Here is a 19,616-nt window from a genome sequence, read left to right as displayed (position 1 = left end):
CAAGACAGAAGTCACAGTCTTATGTAACCAAATCACAGAAGTGACATCTTGTCACCTTTGCCATCTTCTGTTGGTTAGAAGCAAGTCTCTAGGCCAGTCTGCACTCAGTTGGAGGACACAAATGCTAGGAGGCGGGAATCTTTAGGGGTCATTTTAGAGTCTGCCTGACACAGCATAGTCCAGTTCAACTAGCATTTTCCGGTGCCTTTTATGTGCCAGGCACTGTCCTGGAGCTGGGAATAAAAAATTAGATGAGTTAGAGTCTCTATATCCCAGACACGTTTTCTGAGGTGTTTTCTGCTTCAAGCTCTTACTCATTTTTCACAGCTGTGAACACTTTAGGACCTAGGTAGAATCTCTGTTGAGGGGAGGAGGGAAATTACCGATGCTGTAGTGTGAGTGTCAACCAAACTCTTTTCCTCCATCCCAGGGTGGTCAGAGGGAAGAGAGTGAGGTAGCTGGGAGGGGCATTTGCACAGTAGTGGTCTCTGTGCTGGGTGCTGTGGATACCATGGGAACGAGACCGGCCCTGGGGAAGGACACTGGATAATGGGGAGCAGACAGGTAAACTCAGAGGTTCAGCCTGGAGTGAGGCATGCCACAGTGGAGGCCAGACCCAGGGGGAGTTGGCATGGCCGTTCTCCTTAAAGCATAGTTATCATAGCCCACAGCTGCAAGGCTGAAGCCCACCTTTACCCTATACTTGGAGGCCTGGGCATATCAGCACAGAAGAATGTGTTTTTTCGTTTGTTTGTTTTTTCAAGATTAGAATCCCTTGCTTCCCAATATGCTGGGTTTGCTGGATCTGGCATCGAGTACAGGCTCAATATATATCGGTAAAGGGAGGACAGAAGCAAGGGAGAGTGGCACAGAAGGGAGGAGTCAGGAAAAGAGGAAGGGTGATAAAAAGAAAAGAAAAAAGGAAGAAAGGAGGAGGGTGCTAAGAGGAAGGGGGGGAAGAAAGGGAGACAGAGGGGAGGAAACGAGGGGAGAAGAGGGAAAGAGAGAGAAAGGGGGAAGGAAGGGAGGAAAGAGAAAGGGGATAAAGAGACAGGAAGAAAAAGATGAAGAGAGGGAGAGAAAGAGACAAGTGACAGGCAGAGACGGAGAAGGGAGGGAGGGAGAGAGACAGAGAAGGAAGTCCAGAAGAGGGGAGATAGAAGAGAGATAGAGAGAGAGAGGAGGGAGAGGAAGGGAGGGAGAGTGACAGAGAAGAAGAGGAGATTCAGAGCGGCGGCCCCGCCCCGGTCCCGGCCCCGCCCCGCCCCGGTCCTGGCCCCGCCCCGGTCCTGGCCCCGCCCCGCCCCGCGGCCCCGCCTCCGGCCCCGCCCCGCAGGCTGCAGCGCCACCTCCGGCCGCCAGGGGCCGCCACGTGCAGCGAGCCGCACCCTGCGCGCGCGGCGGGCCCTCTCTCCCGCCTCGGTGCCCGCGGCTCCTGACCCGTCGCGGCTCTCGGGCTCCCGCCGGGCGTCTCGCGCCGTCTTCTCGGGAGGGGCCTCGCGCCGCCCGGCGCACGCCGCCCCACTGCCTCGCGGCGCGGGGTCTCGCGGGCCCCGCTCCCGCCCTCCGCTCGCCTGGCCCGGACCGGAAGCGGCGCCGCACGGCCTGGGCCTGGCGCGGGGGGCGGGCGCCGGGGCCCGATCGGACATGGGCAAGAAGCACAAGAAGCACAAGTCGGACCGACACCTCTACGAGGGTGAGGGGCGGGCCGCGGCCGCCCTGTGGGCCTTGCGCGCCTTCCTCGGCAGCCCCGATCGCCCGCGGCGGACCTGCGGCCGCGCTTCTCACGGGCGGGCCGGGCCGGGGCGGGGGCGCGGAGCCCCGGGCGGGGGCGGCCTTGGAGCTCGGGACGCCGGGCCCCGGGTGGGTCCGTGGGGAAGCTGCGAGGCGTCCCGGCGCCCCCTGGGCGAGTGTCCGTCATTCCACAGGTGCTTCGTGGGGCGCCCGGCGCCGCCCGCCCGGGACCCGCCCGCAGGGACCCTGCTAACGCAGCCTCTCCTTTCCCCGAAGACTTCGTGGAGAAGCCCCTGAAGCTGGTGCTCAAGGTCGGCGGCAGCGAGGTCACCGAGCTCTCCACCGGCAGCTCGGGCCACGACTCCGGCCTCTTCGAGGACAAGAGCGACCATGACAAGCACAAGGACAGAAAGCGGAAGAAGAGGAAGAAAGGCGAGAAGCAGGTTCCCGGGGAAGAAAAGGGGAGAAAACGGAGGCGAGTGAAGGTAAAGGCGGCACCGCGCCCCCGGGCTCGCGCGACGCCCGACTGGCTCCGGGGAGCAGGGCCGCGTGGGGCGCGTGGGGGCGCGCCCCGCGTGACCACGTGCTGCGCTGTCCTCGCCCGAGGGGCGAGCCCTGGGTCCCGGGCGGCACCGGCACCGGCGGCACCGGCGGCTCTGCTCCCCCGCAGCGGGACGGGCGCGCGCGACGCCTCCGCGTGCGAGGACCGAGGCCACTGCGGTTCACATCTTATTCCGCAGTGAACACCAGCACGCCAGATACACAACGAGCAACTTCCGTCTTTTAAAACAAAGTCTGAGCCTGTTGGAGAGAAACTGGCTCAGAGGCCTTTAAGGGACGGGAAACCAGTAATGAAAATAAGCATTTTCTTAACCATTGGCGGTTAATAGACCGAAAACAAGTAGCTGCCGTCTTAGTTTGCAAGCTGGGCAACACAGTAATAACAGTTCACGTGACTCCCGGGAATGACCCCAGACCTCTCCTCCGCGTCCCAAGTTGAACCTGGCACGAAGCGACTTCCTACATCAATCACTGTAGCTTGAAGCTGCATTTCTGCAGCTTAGTCTGTCATTCTTACACACACAGCAGCAATGTTCTATCCCACGTGATTGGACACACTGTACGTCATTAAATCTTAGAGATTCTCTTTTCGGAATTTCTTAAACCTGTTCCTTTCTGCTCCAGTTTTTACTGCCTTTGCCTAGAATGTGACCGGTTTTTTCTTAGGTTGGTGCAAAAGTAATCGCGGTTTTTGCAGTTACTTTTAACCTTTTAAACTGCAATTATTTTTGCACCAACCTAATAAAAAGTTCTGGCGGCGCAGAAGTGAACAACATGGAGGGGAAAAGGTGGTCCTCACCCCAGACCCTCATACAGTCTCTCTCCAGAAGGAACTAGTTTTGGGGTTTTTTTGTTCTTTGTTTTTGTTTTTTTGTTGTTAGCAAAGTAATTGGTGAACATAGTTTTAAAAAGTCAAGAGTACTACGAGGCTTGTGATGCAAAAGCAGTCTCCTGCTCCATCCTGCAGTTTTACTTCACACACTTTTTAGTCTTCTCTGGATATTTATTTCTGAATGTTGGTTCATATTGCTGTTTACTGCTTTGTCAGTTAACGTCTTTTATTGACATCATATTACGGAAGATGAGAGTTTAAATTAGCATTCTTATACTGTTCCACACCCCTAGTTTCCCCTCCTCCATTCTCCCAGTATAGATACATCACAGTTGTTGGTTAAATCAATATTCGGTGTTTATGTTTAATTATTCACTGAAGACAAATATATACAAATACAGACCTGGTCCTGACTAATTGGCTAATTGCTTTCATTTGTTTGGTAGTGTGTACCAGTTCTTCCCAAACTAACAGATTTGTAAAATCCATTTGACTCTCGTTTGCCCGCTTCCTCTTGGTTTTACTACCTTGTTCTGGTGAAGTCTTAACTCTGGGGACTTCATTAGAAAGCATTGGTAGGAAGTAGATTTTTGTTAAGTTCTACACGTTGAAAACCTTTATTCTCTCATCATAGCGTTCTTATATAGATTGATGGTTTGACTCGGCATGGAAGTCCAGATTGGAAACTTTTCTCATAAAATCTTGAAATCATTGCCTTATTATCTTCTGGTTTCCAGATTTGCTGTTAAGAAGTCTGTTGCCATTGATGCTTAGTCCTTTGTATATGACCCGTATTTGCTCTCTTGAAATTTTTAGAATCTTCCCTTTTATCTTCCATACTTTGTTTCGCAATGAATAATCTTGCTTTCAGCTCTGAGCTGTTTGCTTTGAAGTGTTTCTGTGATAATTTTCCTCTCTCTGTTTTTTTCTCTTCTTTCTGAAATCCCTGTCATTTAGATGTTGGACTCTTGGACTGATCATCTTAATTTTCTTATGTTTCCTCTCTCTGTGTTGTTGTGTGTGGTGTTTTTTTTGTGTGTGTGAGTGTGTGTGTTCTTCCTTCAAGGAGACTTCTAAACTTTATCTTCTGGCTGCTGTTGAATTTTATTTCAGATCTTGTATTTTGAATGTCCAAGAATTCTTTCTTGTTCTCTTGTCCTTGTTTTAATAGCATCTTGTTCTTACATGCAGTATCTTCTTTCATTTCTCTAAGGATCTTAATTGATGGGTTTTGCTTTTTTCTTTCTTTTTTGAAGTTTTCTTTTGCTCCCTGCATTGTCACTATTACCCCTCAAGTTCTTCCGTTTATTTATTTGGTCTCCTCCTCTTATGTGAAAAGCGTCCTTCAGTTATCTTTTGAGACTTTGTAGTTTGTTTGTACTTAAATGTGTGGCTCAGAAAGGCTGATTAAATGCTTTGTGCCTAGACAGTTTGTCAGCTGATGAACTTCATTGTAGAGTCACTGAACAGAGACCCAATCATTTGGATGGGGCACCCCCACTTGTCTGTACCCTTCAGGATCCTTTCTCGGGGCTCTTCAGTTTCTCCAGAGGAAATCCATGCTGGGAGAAGGATTTTACTGGTGCTGGTATTTCAGGGGCCAAAGAGGGGAAGGAAGATAGAGGTCTTACCGCCCAGTGCTCTGCTTTCAGTCTAGCACGTGTCCCCAGTTCTGACTGGGCTCCAGGCCTGGAGATTCTCGGTCCTTATGTTTCCAAGTTCTGAGCTTTTTCAGGTTTCTGGGGTTTGAACTTTCCTCATAGGTGTCTCCCTCTGCATGCAGGAGGTAGCTTGCTTCCTCTGATCTGCAAACCCCTTCACTGGCCTTTCATGTCCTAAGCGTGTTAACATTTCACCCACTGTTGTCTCTTCTGTATACTTTGTTCCCGCCATCATCTCATGTAACTGGAGCTGAGGTAACATCTTTTAACCACTTCTTGTGTCAGATCTGGCAGTTATACCTTAACACCAGCTGATACATTATTCTTCATTTCTTTTATCAACCACGTCATTCTTACTCAGTTATATTGATGTGCCATATTTGATTTTATATAATAATATGTTTAAATGTGACAATTAATGCTGCAGTGAGCCTCATTGTGCATTTATCTTTGGATACCCCTAGAAGGATACCTTCAGGGTAGGTTCTTGGAAATCTCCCTTTTGTTGACCACTCTGCCCTTTCTTGACTCGGGCTCTAAATATCCTTAGGGACCATTATATTTTGATTCCATTGCCAATGAAGATGTTTTTGCATCCACAGTCTCATTCAGACATACCACTCTGTGTAGTAGGACAGGTAAGTGGGTGGTTTCTGTTTTATAAAAGATGAAGTGGAAACTCATAGAATTGAAGTGAGTTTGTTCAAGGTCTCACTTCCCAGGGACTTGGGGCTAGAGATCATGGGACATTTCCGAATTCCCTGGGGTGTCGTTGGTTCTGTAGAGGCTGTTTGGGTCATCCCATTTTTCCAGGCCAGAATAATAAGATGAGCCCTGTAATTTTTCAAAGGTGTCTTAGTTAAGTGACTTTCTTCTTTTGAGTAGGAAATCTCTGATTATATTAGTTTAAAAAGCCCCAACAGATAGGATCCATAGTATTTCTCCGCGTAGAGCAGTGCCATTTAATACCAACCAGAGCACTGAGAGTACAGCATGCCTTGGTTTTAATCAGACCTTATCTAGACACCACCCCTGTGAAAGTACGTTGGCTTTTTTTTCCCCTTAAATATTTGAATGCTGAGCAATTGGCAGAGAATTTGCATGCTGGTATAACTCTCATAACGTTATCCTTTCCTAAAGATACAGGCTTAAATGTTTTCAAGTTACTTATTCCCACATTATAGACAAAGTAAAATAACTGCTCATGAAAAAGATGCTCATACCACTTGTAATAGTAATACGTATAGACACAAGAGGACAATTAAGTAAAACTAAGGTTCAAGAGGTACAGTTCTGTGGGCCATTACATTGATAAAGTGATTTATAAAAATTGCAGAAGTGTTCATAAAACCATTTGAAGTGAAATAACAATTTTATACACACACTCTGTGCCAAAAGAATGTATACACATTTTAAGAAAGGAAAAAGCTGTATTAAAATTGTAATACTCAATATGTACCGATAACAAAAGATGAATACAAGTCGTGTGTATACATTTTTTTTTGGCACCCCTGTATATACACATACCCATTATTATTACTGTAAACTACATACACATTTTACAAGTGACTGGTACTTATTAAGCATGTACTACGTGCTAGGTTCTGTGCTTAATGTGATCTTAGTTTACTCCTCACCATAATCCTATCAGAATGGTACGGTATTATCTCTTTTTTGAAAAATTATGGTAAAATACACATAGCATACAATTTATCATCTTAACCATTTTTGAGTGTCCAATTCAGTAGTGTTAAGTATATTCACATTGTTGTACAACCAATTTCCAGAACTTTTTCATACCCATTAAACAACTCCCCATTACCCCCTATCCCCACAGCTCCTGGTAACCACCATTCTACGTTCTGTCTCTATGAGTTTGACCACTCCCGATACCTTATCTAGGTAGAATCATGCAGTATTTGTCTTTTTGTGATTGACTTGTTTCACTTAGCATAATGTCCTCAAGGTTTGTCCATGTTATAGCATGTGTTAGAATTTTCTTCCTTTTTGAGGCTGAAAAACATTCCATTGTATATATATACCATAGTGTTTTTTTTTTTAAAGAGTAATCTTTTTTTTTTTTTAATTTATTTATTTTATTTTATTTTTTTTGTTTTGTTTTGTTTTGTTTTGTTGAGAGCCAACTGGCCCATGTGGGAATCGAACCCGCAGCCTTCGGAGTTAGGAGCACGGAGCTCTAACCGCCTGCGCCACCGGGCCGGCCCCATAATGTTTTTTTTTTAATTTATCCATCAGTGAACATTTGGTTTGGTCCTACCTTTTTGCTATTATAAATAATTGCTGCTATGAACATGGGTGTACAAGTATCTCTTCAAGACCCTGCTTTCAATTCTTTGGGATATACACCCAGAAGTGGAATTGCTGGATCATACTATCTTTTTTATAAATGAGAAAACTAAGGTTCAGAGAAGTTAAGTTACTTCCACTTACACAGGCAGTGCCAGAACAAGAACCCAAATCCTGCCCTTAGAGGTCCTTAGTTTAAAGAGTTGTTGAAGCAGACAGTGACAGCCACGCCTTCACAGTACTTGGAGGAATAAAATCAGTGCCCCGACAGGCACAGTTCTAGTTCTGAGGCTCCCGCGATTCCCTGGAGCTGGGGGGAAATCAGAACACTTTGCTCAGGAAGTAGCATTTGAGCTGGTCTCTAGAAATTGGAATAGAATGATGTCACACTACATGTTCAGCTAACATGGGGTCAGCTATATACTCTGAGCTATTGTAGTGTTTTTTTCATATTGTACAATTAAACGTAAAGGATCATGTATAAAGCCACAAGTAAAGTAGTTTTATGGGCTGCGTAGGTAGTTTCAAAGGTCATCTGACAACCCAGTTTTCATTTATATTCTGACTTGAGACGCTGATCCCTGAATAGAACGCTGCACTCCTGCAGAGACTTGGAGGTGAGGCTGCTCAAGCACCCAGGAGAGAATTAAGAGCAGGAGCATGACGATGGGCAAATGTGAGGGTATGTATAGGGGACATGAAGTAGCTCTCTTTCTAAGCACAGAATACCGAAGCGAAGCGGAGTGTAGGATAAGATCTGAAAGGCATCTGCGATGGCAGAGTAGGTGTTTGAACTTGACTGCGTGGGCCATAGGGGGTCAGACTTTGTGAGTGGAGGATGACAGTTGGGTCTTAGTGATGTTAATCTGTTAACAGTATCTAGCTGATAGTGAAGGGGACGAAGACTGAGTATAAGGAGACCTACTGAGAAGGCTTTTCATTGAAATGGGTCAGATGAAAGGTCCAAATTCCCTTTCTGGAACTTAGACCTGTTCTTCTGAAGAGCATAACCCTAATCCAGATTCTGTCTTAGCAGCTTTGCAAGTCAGCTTCAGGCTCAGCTGCTCAAAGAAGTTAGGTTATTCCCATTACTCGGGCTGTTACCAGAATAAAGTGTGAGTTATTTTAAAAATTGTTTTAAATCATAACCTTTAACATATAGGCTATTATTTATAAAGCTGAGGTTAAGTAAAACTTTTAATGAAAATGTAAAATTATTCATATGCAATAAATTCTAATAAGCACTATTATTAGTGCTAGGTCCCAAGGGGAATACATACTCATAAAAGCTAACATTTGAGTGTTTATGTGCCAAGCACTGTTCTAAATTCTTTATGTTTACTATTTTAATCTTTACAAGTAGCTCCATGGGGTAGGTACTATTAGTATGTCATTTTATTGCTGAGTTAACTGAGGCATAGAGGATGATAAGCTTATAACTAGAGAGGAGAAATAAATGACTAATTATTAAGCAAAGTGGGAATTCTGTCAAAACACAAGTGGTTGACTTGTTTGCTGTGACATCAGCCACACCTAGGATCTCAGGGCTGCTGTGGCTTATCTGGGTTGACAGAAAATCCTCCCCTTTCTTTCCCACTCTGCTGTCCCCTCCCGAGGTGGCCCTGGTAATCACAGACCCTCCGGGAGGCGGAAGGACTTGGACCTAGGGCAGGAGAGTAGTGTGGCTCCTCGGACTGAAGTCCTGTTTATTTGTTATTTATTCAACAGATATTTACCAGATACCTATTATATGTCAGACTATACTAGGCTCACAGGATGAAGAGAAATGAATAAAATATAGTTCTTGACCTACAGGAGCTCAGACGGGTGGGGAATGAGATGAGAAAGGAGAACTAAATTTCATGACCTGGTGAACTCTAAATAGAGGTATGAATAAATGTTCTGGGCATTCCGAGGAAAGTCTCATGTTCTGCCTTGGGAGGCTGAGGAAAGCCTCCTAGAGGTAATAGCTAAATTACAGTAGATGCTGATTTCAACCTACGGCTGAATGTGAGGGGTAGCTTCAAAGGAATAAAACTGATCTCTTCAATTGAATTCTAAAATCACCTGTTAGAGGGAAGTTCTGAAGTTGTTCTGCACACTGGAAGCATTATTTGAAAAAATACAGAGGATGACAAAAATAACGTATATACATTTTAAGAAAGGAAAACTGTATTAAAATTGTAATACTCAATATATACCAATGAATACAAATGATGACTGCAAGTCACGTTTGACTTCTGCAATGACAAGAGGTGCTCAAAGTGGTTACCATCAGCGTCCAGACACTTCTGATTATGGCAAACTACCGCTTAAGCAACGTTGACCAAAGTGTCCACTTGTATACATTTTTTTGGCACTCCCGGTATGTATTTTCAAATGTATATATAATGGTTTTCAAATACATATGTATAAGATCTCCAAGAGTAGCCAATCCAAAGAGCAGTACTTATCACTAAAGACTTCAGATGGTAATTCACACACTTTCACATTCCTGTTTCATACCATCTCCTGTAGAGCTTGGGGGTACAGAGCTGAATAAGACATGGGCCCCTGCCCACAAGGAACTCCAGAGAAAGCAGCAAATGTGTTATAGTGTGATAACTTACAATATTAATATGGCAAAGATTGGCTTCAAAAGTGTTGCTCACAAATTAATAACTTGCCATTGAGTCGTGGATAAATTAGAATCTTGTCTGAACTAAGTACAGTGTGTTTGTAGTTATGGAAACAGCTGCTTTTCCTCTCTCTTGCCTCAGACCTTGGTGCACATGGGTATTTCCTCTGCCTGGAGTGCTGCTCCCGTCCCCCCCTGCAACCTGACTAAATTCTCTCTCCTTCGGATCCCAGCTCAGATATTACTTCCTCTAGAAGCCTTCCCACGCTTCAGTCTAAATTAGATTCACCCAGTAGCTCTCTCTCCTTGAAGTTTGTTTGGTTTTCTTAAATAAATTGTGTAATGTTTGTATCTGTTGTTACACTGTCAGCTTCCTAAGGGCAGGGCTGTGTGTGTGTGTGTTATCCACTGCGTACCTGAACAGTAGGGCCTCAGTCATTTACCGAATGGATGCAGGAATGAATGAGTGCTCAGCATGGTGTGAGGCACTGCACTAAAATTTCTCATCCACTGCTTATTTAATCCTCAAAACAATGTTGTTGTGCCTATTTTAAAGATGAGAAAAATAGTCTCTCCCAAATTACAGTTTATTCATGGTCTCATAACTATAAGTAGCAAATCCAGAATTTGAGCCCATTTTGTAAACTATAAACCCTTCTTCCGTGGCTACCCGAAGTTAAACGGCTGTAGTATTTTTGTTTAATTTTCTATATGGAATTAGCAAAAGACACTAACTGTTAACAAGAGATACAAGAGCTGTGGTAACTTTTGGTTTTACATATCTGTGTTACTTTAGTGACATTCACAGTAGGATTCTGTAGTACGTTCTGAATCATAAAAGAAATTAGAAAAGTAGAATCAGAATTTTGGAGAGACCAGAGCCTCTTGTTTTATAGGTGAAACTGAGACTAAAACAGTCAGGTAATTTGTTCAAGGTCACAGTCTGGTAACTAGAAGCCAGGGCTCTGAATTCCTGGCCTGTAATCACGTGTTCCAGCATCTCTGTTCAGTTTAGGGCAGTTTCCAAGCACATGTTTTTATATTCTTGTTCTCTTTTGGACTCCAGCCCAGAAGGCTATATTCTCTTGCCATACTAAATAGTAAAGTGGTTACTGTAGACCAGGCTAACAAGAGAAAGTTATAGGTAGGGGTCATTCAGACACATTATACTTTCCTTTGGTTCTTTTTCGGCTTTTCTCTTTTATGACCTCATTTCACCATCTCATTGACTCTGTAACGTAAATAAAATCAACAGTTAAATCTCTGTCTTGCAGGTGATAAAAGAGGCCTGGTGAGAGTAAATGAGTTTCCCAAGAAAGTCACAGAACATGTTAAAGGTGAAGCTGGAACTAGAACCCGAGCCTCTAGACCATGGGTCAGCAAACTGTGGTCAGCACCACCTAATTTTGTAAATAAAGTTTTATTGGAACACAAACACACCCACTTATTTACTACGCATTATCTATGGCTGTTATCACACTACAACAGCAAAGGTTAGTAGTTATGCCAGATCTTCTGGACCACAAAGCCTAAATATATACTACTACCTGGCCATTTACAAAACAAGTTTGCTGACCCTTCCTCTAGGCTCCTGGCACTATGGCCCTAGCTCTTTTGACCGAGGAGAGTGCTTCTTGCTTTTTAAGCTGCCCTCTACAACTTCCATTCAACTGGAAGGGATCTATGTCTCCAGGGGTTTTTTTCAATAACAGATGTTCTAAACCTGCCAACCTGCAAAAGATTAATGCCAGTTTTTCTGGGCAAAAGACACAAAACTTTTCAAAGTCCAAAATTACTGCTCCCAAATATGTCATGAGGGCATAAAAAACAGACTCCAGTCAACTTAATGGTAACAGATCAAATGCACAATGGGTACAGTTTATAACATTGTTCTTTGGAGCTTTTCAACCAGTCATATATTCCGTAGTAGGTGCTTGGACCTGAGAATAGAGTGATGAAGCTCAGTATCCTCAGAATGTGATCCCTGCGCCAGCAGCACCCAGTGGCCTGGAAAGCGGTCGGTGATGCTCGCTCACAGGTTCTACCCTAGACCACTGGATCTGTAATTCTGAGGACTGGGCCTGGACACTAATGTTTTCACAAGACCTTCTGGTGGTGCTGATGCCACTGAACCTTGACAGCCGTAATGGGAGCCCAGAGTCTGCATTTCTAGCCCTTTTCCAGATGCTGCAGGTGCTGGCGGTCTGAGGAGCACACTGAGAACCACTGCTCTAGATACTAGAACAAGAGATCAGGACACAGGCCAACAGACGAGTTTTTTGAGTTGATAAGATCCTATTGAGAATCTTGATTCTCAAGAGTTTACAAGTAAAGTAGACATTTAAAGAGATTCGAGTACAGACACAGATGAAGCTTTCTGTGTACCCTCCAGAATCCCCTTCCTCTCCCTTTCTCTAAAGAGAACCATTATCATGAGTTTGCTGTGCATCTCTTGTATGCTTGTTTTTTATAATTTTACTGCTTCTGCGTTCATCTATAAATAAATACACTTACATTTTCAAACTTTACATCAGATCTTATAACAAATAATTCTCAATTTTTTTCTCTAGAAATTGTTTCTGAATGCCGTACATGTAAAGATACCACATAACTTTAGCTTATTTATTTTACCTATGTAAATAAGCCATAATCTATTAATCCATTTTCCTTTTAGTAGGCATTGGATTGTTCCTGATTTTTTACTACCATGTTTCCCCAAAAATAAGACTGGGTCTTACACCGTATTTCCCCCAAAATAAGACTGGATCTTATATTCATTTTTCCTCCAAAAGACGTATTAGGGCATATTTTCAGGGGATATCTGATTTTTTCATGTACAACAATCTACATGTATTCAAATACAGTCATGTCATCTTCTGGAACATCATCATAACGTACTAAATGCGTCCATCTGGCTGACGATCTGAAGTGGGGCTTATTTTCGGGGCAGGTCTTGTATCCAGGGAAACACAGTATTTCAGAGTACTGTAGTAAATATTCTTGTACATGCCTTCTTGTATACAGTTGACCCTTGAACAACGCAGGAGTTAGGGGTGCTGACCCCCCTCACAGTCAGGAATCCACATGTAACTTTTGACTCCCCAGAAACTGAAGTTGTCCCTCGGTATCCACACAGAACTGGTTCCCAGACCCCTGTGGCTACCCAAATCCAAGGATGCTCGAGTCCCCTATAGAAAATGGCATAGATCAGTGCATAGTCGGCCCTCCCCATCCGCGGACTTCCAACTGCACATCAAAAACAGTACAGGTATTGAAAAAAATCTGCATAAGTGGACCTACACAGCTCAGCCCTGTGGTGTTCGAGGGTTAACTGTACGTTGTAAAGAGCCTTCTCCAGGGTGTGTGCCCAGGAATAGAATAGAATAGGCATCTTCTGCTTACTAAATACTGTTAATTGTTCTGCTAATGGTTTTACCTATTTACCCACCCATCTATGAGAGATGAGAACCCCATTGCTCTACATTTTCAGATATTTCAATTTTTGCCAATCACATCTCTGTGAAATACGTTCTATTTTTTAAATTTATAATTCCCAAAGTTCTAGGGAACTTGAGCTAATTTTTCTGTTTCTTGACTGAAATATTTCAGATTTCTAATGGGAATTACTTGTGATACCCTTTACCCATTTTCTATTGGGTTATTTACCTTTTTACATGAATTTGTAGATATTCTTTATGTAATCTTTGCTAATACTTTATGAGTTATTTGTGTTTCAAGTGCCGTATCTCAGTCGATAGCTAGTCTTCTAGCTTTGTTTATGGGTAAGAAAATCCCTACTCTTGTGTCATAAGGATTCTTTTATCTGAAGTTTGAAAGCTTTGCTTTGTACATTTAATATAGCTGGAATTTACTTTTGTGCGTGGTATGAGGTAGAGAACTAATTTCATTTTCTTTTCCCATTTACATAACTAGTCCCATCACTAACCTTTGGTCACTGATTTATAACGATGCCACCCTCTGTGACATAGCAAGACTTCCACATGTGTGGGTCCATTTCTGGCTCTGTAATCTGGTCTCGGTCTGCTTGTCTCCCCCTATGTCAGACCCAGTGTCTTACTGTCACTTTATACAAATACTTTATATCTGATAAGACACATCTTGTGACCTTTCTCAAAACTGTTCTGAGTGTTCTTGATGATTTGCTCTTCAAGATAAAGTATGATTGGCTTGTCAAATTCCATGAAAAAGCCCATCTTACAGTTTGGATTGGCATTACATTTTATTTATAGATTAGTTTGGAGACAATTGACTCTTTTCAATTCATGAACATGGTATATTTCCTTTATTCAGGGCTTCCACAGTAGACTTTCAATAACATTTCATATATTTTCCCAAAAGGTATTGGGCATCGTTTCTTAGATTTAGATTTATTCCTAAGTATGTTTCTTTGCTTTTATGAATAGTATTATTATTCTAACTGGTTGTCTGTCATACCTTTAAAGCACACACCCCCATAACATGTTATTCTCTCCCTTTCCAGTAGATGGCAGTAAAATACATTGAGATTTCATTATTATCAATCTCTTTTGGTGTCTTACTTTTTTCCACTGAATTTAAAATCATTTATTTCAAAGGTATTCTGAAATATTTCTAAGTTTTTTTTCCCTTTGTTCCACATAGGAGGATAAAAAGAAGCGAGATCGGGACCGTGTGGAGAATGAGGCAGAGAAAGACCTCCAGTGCCAGGCTCCTGTAAGATTAGACTTGCCTCCTGAGAAGCCTCTCGCAAGCTCTTTAGCCAAACAAGAAGGTTCGAATAACTGAATTAACTGTCCTGAATGAGGAGGTTGAAATTATTTTAAGAGTCAAAGCCAGGGAAACTGGGTTTTTAACTTTTAAGTTAAAGTTTAAAAACTGATTTTCTCTCACTCTGTAAGAAGTGTAAATTAGCTTCAGTTTTGAATTGATATTCTCATACTTGAACCCATTTGTAAGATAAGTGGAACTCTGTATGGGATACTTAAGGATAGATAGGAGATAAGTCATAGAAAGAAAATAAGCCAAACAATACTCTCTAGAATCTTCCTTTTTAAAACACTCTTTTCCTTCCTTCTTTGCTATAGAAATAGAACAGACACCCCTTCAAGAAGCTTTGAATCAACTGATGAGACAATTGCAGAGGTAAATGTTTTTTCCAATATTTTTGTTACATGGAAATTGAAATGAGAAATACAAGATCCAACCACTTCTCTATTTTTGATTATTTAAAGCCACATTTTATGGCCTAAATCCAAATGTACTTTATTTTAAAGTGAATGATAAATATTTTGCCTGGCAGTAAAGTACTTCAAGAGGCTGACTTTTAGATGTTCTTGTTTGGTTTGTTTTAACTGGCAACTTGAAGAGTGTTACATAATACTCTTTTAATAGCAAATTTCTTTTTAAAGTAACTTCTGATGTTAAAGCTTTAAACTAGGAATAAACAATAGAGATATTTCTACTTTGCTAATAGATAAAAATACCTTTTATATATTTGTGCAGTGATTATCATGTTATGAAAATTCAACAATTATTAAGTCTGGGATAAGAGAAAAAAATCGATAAATAGGATTCGTGACCTTCTTAAATGCAGAAATTTGTTCTAAAAATTTCAATATCTAGATTAAACCAGTGTTAACTTCTTAAAAGGGAAGATAATTCAATCTTTATGAAAACATTTATTTTGATACCTTTTACTCAGAATTTGAATTTTCAGCTCAAAGACTTTTACGTTCTTTGCAGAGGATTCGTGGACGTCGGGCATGCATTCTAATAAGTGAACCTTCTTCTCTCTGTGTTACACTTACACATCAACCCCAGACACATCATAAATAATTTAAGATAAGTCCTCTAGTGCTATCTGCAGTCAGCACATAGTCATCTTAGCGGTTAAGATCAGAAGCTAGTGCCTCTCCCTTTGTGGCTTTAAAGAGCAGTTGAGAAAATTACATCTCAAGTCTTTACACGTCAATAAATAATTCATTACTTCTCCCAAAGGAGTGGACAGGTAAGTATTGGACATTCCAACTCAATTAAAATGGTAGTGTTCTGGTGGTCTTTTTATTTCTGGTAACATAAGACCGAAATACAGGTTAAAGATGTCACCCTAAAAGAAATCTACCTGACAGGGTCTTAGTCCAAGGATGTCCACGTTGCTCAGATCATCCTGGGAATCAGAACCCAGAGGCACATGTTTTTTGAATAGCCACAGTGATTGGACGCTGCCTCATCGTTGAGGCTCGTGCTAATGCTGATGAAGGAGGTAATTAATCAAGCTTAGTGCTCCCACTTTTTGTCATACCAAGTGGGACTGTATATTAGAGTGCTTAATTTTAGGTGGTGTGGATGATTTGAAGAGGTCCTCCAGATATGATTCGTGGTGTTAGTCACAGTGACTGCTATGGATGGCACACGTGTGGATGGCTAAGTTCCAGAATGGATAGTTTTCTTACTCTCATTCTGTAGTGTCACTGCTTAGGCACCCTGCGGGAAGAACACAGGCAGATTCACATCGACCTGAGTTCAGATTCCAACTCTGTCTTTTATCAGACCCAGAACCAATGATTTGACCTCTGAACCTTAGTATCCTCATCTCCTAAGTGAGGGTACCACCACTTTGGTGGCTTTTGTGAGAACTTGCTAGAAAATAACGTCCACTGGGCCTGGGCCTGACACATGCTAAATACATTTTAAAAGTTGCTGCTGTTATTATATTTTAAGCCATTGTTTATTGTGATTATTTAGAGTAAGAAAACTGGTATGCCCAATTTCCAGAGGTAAAAAAATCAGTCTGATGACCTAATTAGATAGAAGAGTGGTGTTCGACCTTGTCGGTACAGGAAATACCAATGTCAGATGCTCAAATGCCAGTACCAGTACTCAACCCTAGGATACCCATGCCTGGATCCACCCTCCCTCCCCAAGATGCTGATGTAGTAGGGTCTAGGGTAAGCCTCCCTATTATTAAATCGTTACTGGTCTTTAAAGTTATTCAATTTTCAGTGAAAAACACATTAGCATGCTACAAATTCTTTCTACATCTAAAGGGTTTCCTCTGCTGCTCCTAGACCAGTAGATTTGTTTGTAGTAGAAATAAAATTGCCTTTTTCATATCTTCACAGAAAAGACCCAAGCGCTTTCTTTTCATTTCCTGTGACTGATTTTATTGCTCCTGGCTACTCCATGATCATTAAACACCCAATGGATTTTAGTACCATGAAAGAAAAGATCAAGAACAATGACTACCAGTCCATAGAAGAACTAAAGGTAACTATAGTTATTTATGTTGTGATTGGACAAATAAGAGCTATGATACAAAGTAACATCTTTTTTATTCATTTGAGAGTCAAACTCTTGGATCTTATATATATAAAATCTTGGTAGAAATCTGCATGTGTGGTGTTCAGAATCTTTCCAATTGAGCTTTTGTTTTGCAAATAATAACTTGAATATCTAAAATCTTTGCGTTTTTCTTATCTCAGAAAACATTTTTGAGCTTGGAGATACAAAGCCAGATGAAATAAGTCATCTGCTATCTTTTATTATTTTTCGGGTTTTAGTAAAATTTTGAATCTCGTGTTCTAATATATATTTTCTCAACCTTTAAAATGAAAAGATACTTGATTTTTAACTTCAGATCAATACAGGTAAAACTGATATTTTAATGACATTGAATTAATGTAGTTTTCTTTTTCTAGACAAGGTGTGTGTATCTTCCAAAATAGATAATTGTCTTGTCCAGAAATAATTAACAGAAGTTTAATTACATTTTCTAGTTTGATGAAAATCAGTGGCTGTATTTGTTTAGCCTATTTCCTTCAACTTTAAGAAGGAAATGAAAAACTTACAAGAACCTACAAGCCACCAAAATGATGTAGATGCCTAATGTTACAGTCAAAGTTTTTTCCATTTTTAAAGCCTTGTTATATGTTGATTTCAGAGGTGATACTTTTCATTTTAATTGTCCACAGAAAAGGAACCACGTGTTTTTTTAAATTTGCTGTGTAGCAAACCACCACAAACTTAACTGGTTTAGATAATACTGATTTTACCTTTATTTTTTTTGGCATGAATGTCGTAGTGTTCGCCTGATCTAAGGGCTGGACCCTAATCAGTCACAAAAAGAAAGTAAGACAGTAAACATTATCTTTACTTGGTCTGTTTTTTAATCCACATGTCAATCAGCTAAGATTTATGAATAACAAGAGCAATTAATTCTATCTTTACTATCAATTTGAATATATAAATAATATTCTGCTTACTCTGAAAACATTCTCATGTATTCAGAGAAATGGAAACTTTTCATCTGGTGAAAATTAAGCTAGAGTTGTTTATTTCAGCATATTTCTGACCTTATTGCTTAATGGAAAAAATCTTAACTTTTGTTTTTTTCTTTTTGTGAACAGTTTTCCTCTGATCTTTCTCTTATGACGACAGGGGAGAGTAGAAATGTGCCCCCTAAGTGTTTTAGAGCAAATGGTTCAGATTTATCATAATTGAAATGAACAAGTATTTTTAAGTCTTTTGTGTTTTCTACATTACTACACATTTTCAATAAGCCAAAGTAATACTTACTAGCTTATCCAGCTCATTAGGCTGTTCAGGTTTTTTTTAATTATAAGAAAAGTATGCACAAAGATCATTCAGCTTTGCACATGACCAAGTGCCATTACACACAAGTACAATAAAGCCTAGCACGTGACAGACGAGATCCGTGGGATCTACAAATTGCCAGTTATAAGCCCAATGGTCACTTAGTGTGAGTAATAATCATATTGTGTCTCCCTCACTTGCCTGTCCTTCCCCCAAATACATATTTAATAGTTCTTAACGAAATGGAAGCTTTTCAGAATATGTATACCAAGGGCACTTAACCTGGAGCCCTTTGGGAGCCATGCATCAGCCCTTGGGACCAGGAACCTGCTAAAATTATATGAAAAATGTTGTGTCCAGCTGTGTGTGGGCACGCGTGCGTGTGCAATGAGTGAGTCCATAGCTTTCATCACATTCTTAAACATCCAGGACCTAGCAGAATCCTAACTGATGAGAAGCTTGGCCAGGGCCTAGGGATCCTCACGTACTTCGTCCACTTTAAATTTAAAACCTGATTTAGGGTGACCCTGAATCCGTCTTCTCGGGTGCTTTTAAATAATGCTCAGTCTGCCTGTTGTCAGGCCACATAAGTGTTCTCAGCTGTCATCACTAATTATTAAATAGTGGGCTATGAATGTTTTTAGAAGAGTATGGGAGGTTTGGATTCTTTTTGTTTGATTTTTATCATTTTAACTTAAGGCCTTGGTATAATCAGTCTCACATTCATACAATGTAAAACTTACTTAACCATGAAAATATGATGGGAATGCTGTAATGCAGAGACTCAGCTCCCGGCAGGTGAACACAGAATATGGTGAGGCCGAAAAGGAACAAAGGAACCATGGATAGGGGGTTCATACGACTATATTCTCACTGGCTGCTGGGCGAGACACGGGAAGTAGGATCCACACCATCTGCAATCCACACTTTCTAACTGCGCTTGCCAACGTAGCTACGGCAGTTATATACAAAACAATAGTGGCTAATGGCCAACTGGTTACAGCTGAGGGCCACCTAATAAGCCAGCCAGCACCTTTCCACGTGAGGTCGAGAGCCTGAAAACTGCTCTTCTGGCCCTGTCCCCACACTCTGCCCTTCCAGGCTCTCGCCTCACAATCTACTCAACAAGCATCTTCCGCGAGGGGCCCTATGCAAGGAACGCGGAGGTGGAGGCACTATCCTGGGCACAGCCAGGTTTTCTGGGTACCGCCAGGTTTTTCTGGGCACAGCCAGGTTTCCCTGGGTACCGCTGGGTTTTTCTGGGCATAGCCAGTCTTTCTGGGCACAGCCAGAATTTCTGGGTACCGCCAGG

At 41.8% G+C, this 19,616-nt stretch overlaps 1 protein-coding gene across 4 annotated transcripts in view; it reads left to right on the top strand.

Annotated features, from left to right (window-relative positions):
- The first annotated feature begins 1,376 nt into the window (after window positions 1–1,376).
- BRD7 (bromodomain containing 7) overlaps window positions 1,377–19,616 on the top strand; it is a 33,612-nt gene continuing 15,372 nt past the window's right edge. The window contains exons 1-5 of one of the 4 annotated variants that reach the window (XM_081032520.1): window positions 1,377–1,696; window positions 2,011–2,219; window positions 14,354–14,483; window positions 14,797–14,854; window positions 16,834–16,978. In XM_081032520.1, coding sequence (XP_080888646.1) covers window positions 1,648–1,696; window positions 2,011–2,219; window positions 14,354–14,483; window positions 14,797–14,854; window positions 16,834–16,978 — 591 coding nt within the window. In that variant the 5' untranslated portion in view covers window positions 1,377–1,647. Of the gene's footprint in view, window positions 1,697–2,010; window positions 2,220–12,421; window positions 12,981–14,353; window positions 14,484–14,796; window positions 14,855–16,833; window positions 16,979–19,616 lie in introns of those variants that run through there. The other 3 variants (XM_081032519.1, XM_081032522.1, XM_081032521.1) reach the window with 3 other exon arrangements.

This window comes from Rhinolophus hipposideros (assembly GCF_964194185.1).
Source record: "Rhinolophus hipposideros genome assembly, chromosome: 21".
Lineage (NCBI taxonomy): Eukaryota > Metazoa > Chordata > Mammalia > Chiroptera > Rhinolophidae > Rhinolophus > Rhinolophus hipposideros.
The sequence above is the reverse complement of the archived record's forward strand: the minus strand, read 5'-3'. Positions and strand labels throughout refer to the sequence as shown.